Genomic DNA, 3,551 nt, shown 5'->3' on the forward strand with positions numbered 1-3,551 from the left:
TGTTTGGTATTTTGAAAAATGAAAAGTATAAATATGCCTTATATATAGGTATGGTCCTACACTATATTATTCAAATATAGCATGATAGGTCCACTTTAAGCTAAAAAAAAACACTACTACTGTAGATACATCACCAGTTAGTCAAATAAACATTAGAGGACTCACTGCATGTGGTTTGGGATGACCATGGACCTTCATCATGTGAATCGTCAAGTTTTTCTTGTGCATAAACTGTTCAGGACATGATGAACACTGGAAAAAATGACACCATATCACTGAAGCTCATTTCAAATGTGATATATTTTTATTGAAATGCTATTTTTGTTGTGTCAGGCTGTACCTTGTGGGGCATATTCCCCGTGTGGGACACAACGTGCAAACGCAGCTCTACTTTCCCGTTGAACGTGGAGGAGCATGTCACGCAGGTGTACGTCTGTAGTGTAAACACAGCACAAACACTGATGTTACACTCTTTATATTCTAACTTGACATTTAGGACAGATGTAGACGACTTACCTGCACTTTAGCACAGTCTTTCACCTCATGAAGCGACAGATTCTCCTTCCTGAAGTACCTCTTTCCACATTTAGCGCAACCAAAGGGCCGCTCGCCTGTGTGTCGCCTACAGAGAAAGACCCATTAGTCGCTAATCTATAACAATATGTTGAAGTATAACTGAAGGTGTGTACCTGTTGTGGACTTTAAGGTAGTATTTGCTCCTGAAGGATTTGTTACAGATGGGACACAGCACACAGTCCTTCTTGGAGTCTTCCTCCACGGCCTCTCCATTCTCACTTTTATCCGTTTTACTCTGAGCCTTGCGCTTCTGTGCCGTTGAAGTGGACGGGGATAAGGAACCGGGCTCTTCGACAGGAACATACTCTTCATCTGTGTCTTCAGTGATCGCCTCAAAATCCCCCACATCTTCTTCTTCTTCTTCTTCTACTTCCTCCATCCCCTGGTTAACACTGTTGTCATTTAAGTCAATCTGCAAGTCAGATACCTGCAAATAGCACAAGACGAAGGAGATAATACCCACCATATTTGCTTAGAAATCATCAACCAACACTTATGTCTTCTACCTCAGTTTCACCAGTCAGCTGATCTGGGTTTTCGCTCTCCACAGCATCCACACCACGTTCTGCCTCGTTGGGGCCAAGTGGAGCCATTTTATCGCCTTTTTCCTGGTCTGTGAAATCAGTGGTTTGGCTGTCATCGGTCACAAGTCGCCGGGGGCCCTTCACCACACGACCAGAGCGGGTGGTGGTGGTGGCAGCAGCTCCAGAGGTCATGCTTAAATCAGCTGCGGTAGCATCAAAGCTGGACTCAACTTTTGTGATTGTGAGCAGGTTCTCTTCTTTGACTGGAACATTGGGGATCGTATCTGATGTGGACAGAGGTAGAAGAAGAAGAAGTACAAAATAATCTTCAGCAAAATGTACTTAAAGTATAAAAAGTGAAAGTAATCATTCTGCGGAAAAAATTCCTTTTATGTGTGTATAATTATACATGTGACATTTCTAGATAATATTGGTGCATCAAGTAGCTTTTTACTGGTGTACGCTTCACAGTTCTGTTTGACTTTGTGTTAAATATTTAAATCATTTGACTCTTTAAAGGTAGGTAAGAATGGAGAAACCAGCTCGAGTGCGCTAGAATTTGAAAGTACGCAGCCGGAAAAAAATCTGCCCCTTCCTTCAGACTTCCTTTCAGAGCCCCTCCTCCAACACACACGAACGCGCACATGACCAATGAGGGCACGAGATAAGTTTGTGCACAGATGGAAGGCTGACAGGCAGGTAGGCCATCCAGTTACTTTAGCCGGGCCGGCTCAGATGATTGGTCGTGCTTTTTACAGCGCTACGGCTTCCAGAGATGACTTTTTTTTATATATTTATTGTCAAAGCATTTAATATATTCATTGCTATCGGGACGTTAAGAACATTCCATGGAATATAACAAAAAGTGTTTCTGAAGTGAATTACCTACCCCACCTTTAAATAAAGAGGCAAGCACATGTTAATACAATCTAATAACATAAGTATAAATCCATAGCAACAATCTGCACCCTTTCAAAAACAAAGTACCTAAACATATAAAAGTAGTGAATTAAATCCAAATAAATAAAGTGTATATCACATATTGTATTCTTCCTCAGGGTCATTATGGGCCTTCTATTAGCCTAACTTGATATGTTTCTCTCACACAGAGAGTGCTTTCTGGGAAGGACGATGAAGTTCTAGTTTACCAGCAGATGATCCGCGATCTGAGGGAAAAGCTGCGCTCCGCCCAGATGGACTTGGACAAAAGCAACATCATCGCCTTGCAGCAGGTCTGTCCCAAAACAGGGGGGTCATCATGATTTATGTAGTCTGATTTTTAGCACCATGGAAACATGTGTTATTGATGGGGAAGATAGGATTATCTGCAAACCATGCATTTTTACTCACTTAAACGTACAGTTGACTAGTTTACTAACAGTTTTAAAACATCACACAGTAATTGTTTTATTAATATATCAAAGTTATAGCACCCTAATGCATAACAATGTATTTTCTTCCCAGTAAAGCAGTTTCAAATAGTATGTCTTGGCAAATATGTCTAAGTAGCTTTGAAATGAGGTTTCTCCGTTTTTCCAGACCCTGCTTTTAAAACCTTATTACAGGGTGGAAAGTCATTGCATTCCTTAATCTGTGTCCTTAGAAGCAGGGCAAGCCTGAGTGGACTGTCATTTCATGTTCTTCCATCTATTTGTCATTTTTTGCTATTCCGTGCTTTCTCTCTTCGCCTTGGCGTGCTTTATCAACCTGCCCTCCCTCCGTGTCTCTGGGCTGTGGGCCAGGTCATATATGAGCTCTGCACTGTAAGTTTCCTCTGTCCTGAGCCTCTTAACCTCAGCCTCCCTCCCTCCTTCTTTCATTTCATAACTGTTCCTTCAAAGGTGAAAGTGCAGATAATTGTACAGCTGCAACAGTCTGTCTTGCACATACTGTACATTCTCATCAATTTAAATTATTCGGGAATTTCTTAAAGGCCGTCCAAGAGAGGGATAATCAAATCAAGATACTGGGCGAGCAGGTGGAGCAGTACACAGGAGAGATGGAGAAGCACACCCTGCTCATCGAGGAGCTAAAGACGTCCACAAAGAAAGACAGAGGTGGGTGGGTCCCTGCTTAAGACTCCTAACAAAGCACTTCCAACTTAAAGGGGCCCTTTTACTCTCATTTCAGGTTCATATCAGTATGTAGTGTCTCTACTTTAAAGAGTCCTCTCCTGCTGATGTTCAGGTGTATATCAGTATGTAGTGTCTCTACTTTAAAGAGTCCTCTCCTGCTGATGTTCAGGTGTATATCAGTATGTAGTGTCTCTACTTTAAAGAGTCCTCTCCTGCTGATGTTCAGGTGTATATCAGTATGTAGTGTCTCTACTTTAAAGAGTCCTCTCCTGCTGATGTTCAGGTGTATATCAGTATGTAGTGTCTCTACTTTAAAGAGTCCTCTCCTGCTGATGTTCAGGTTCATATCAGTATGTAGTGTCTCTACTTTAAAGAG

At 41.8% G+C, this 3,551-nt stretch overlaps 1 protein-coding gene across 1 annotated transcript; it reads right to left on the reverse strand.

Moving 5' to 3' along the window:
* Nucleotides 1-165: 165 nt before the first annotated feature.
* LOC104944253 (zinc finger and BTB domain-containing protein 48-like) lies at nucleotides 166-1,598 on the reverse strand (the record flags this gene model as incomplete). The annotated part of the gene is made up of 5 exons (XM_010769765.1): nucleotides 1,083-1,598; nucleotides 690-1,003; nucleotides 517-622; nucleotides 341-433; nucleotides 166-252 (listed from the first exon to the last, which is right to left on the reverse strand). Coding segments are annotated over exons 1-5 (810 nt in total), but the record flags the coding sequence as incomplete, so codon positions are not given.
* Nucleotides 1,599-3,551: the final 1,953 nt, after the last annotated feature.

The sequence above is a fragment of the Notothenia coriiceps genome, unplaced genomic scaffold, assembly GCF_000735185.1.
Source record: "Notothenia coriiceps isolate Sejong01 unplaced genomic scaffold, NC01 NC01_scaffold00007721, whole genome shotgun sequence".
Taxonomy (NCBI): Eukaryota; Metazoa; Chordata; class Actinopteri; order Perciformes; family Nototheniidae; genus Notothenia; species Notothenia coriiceps.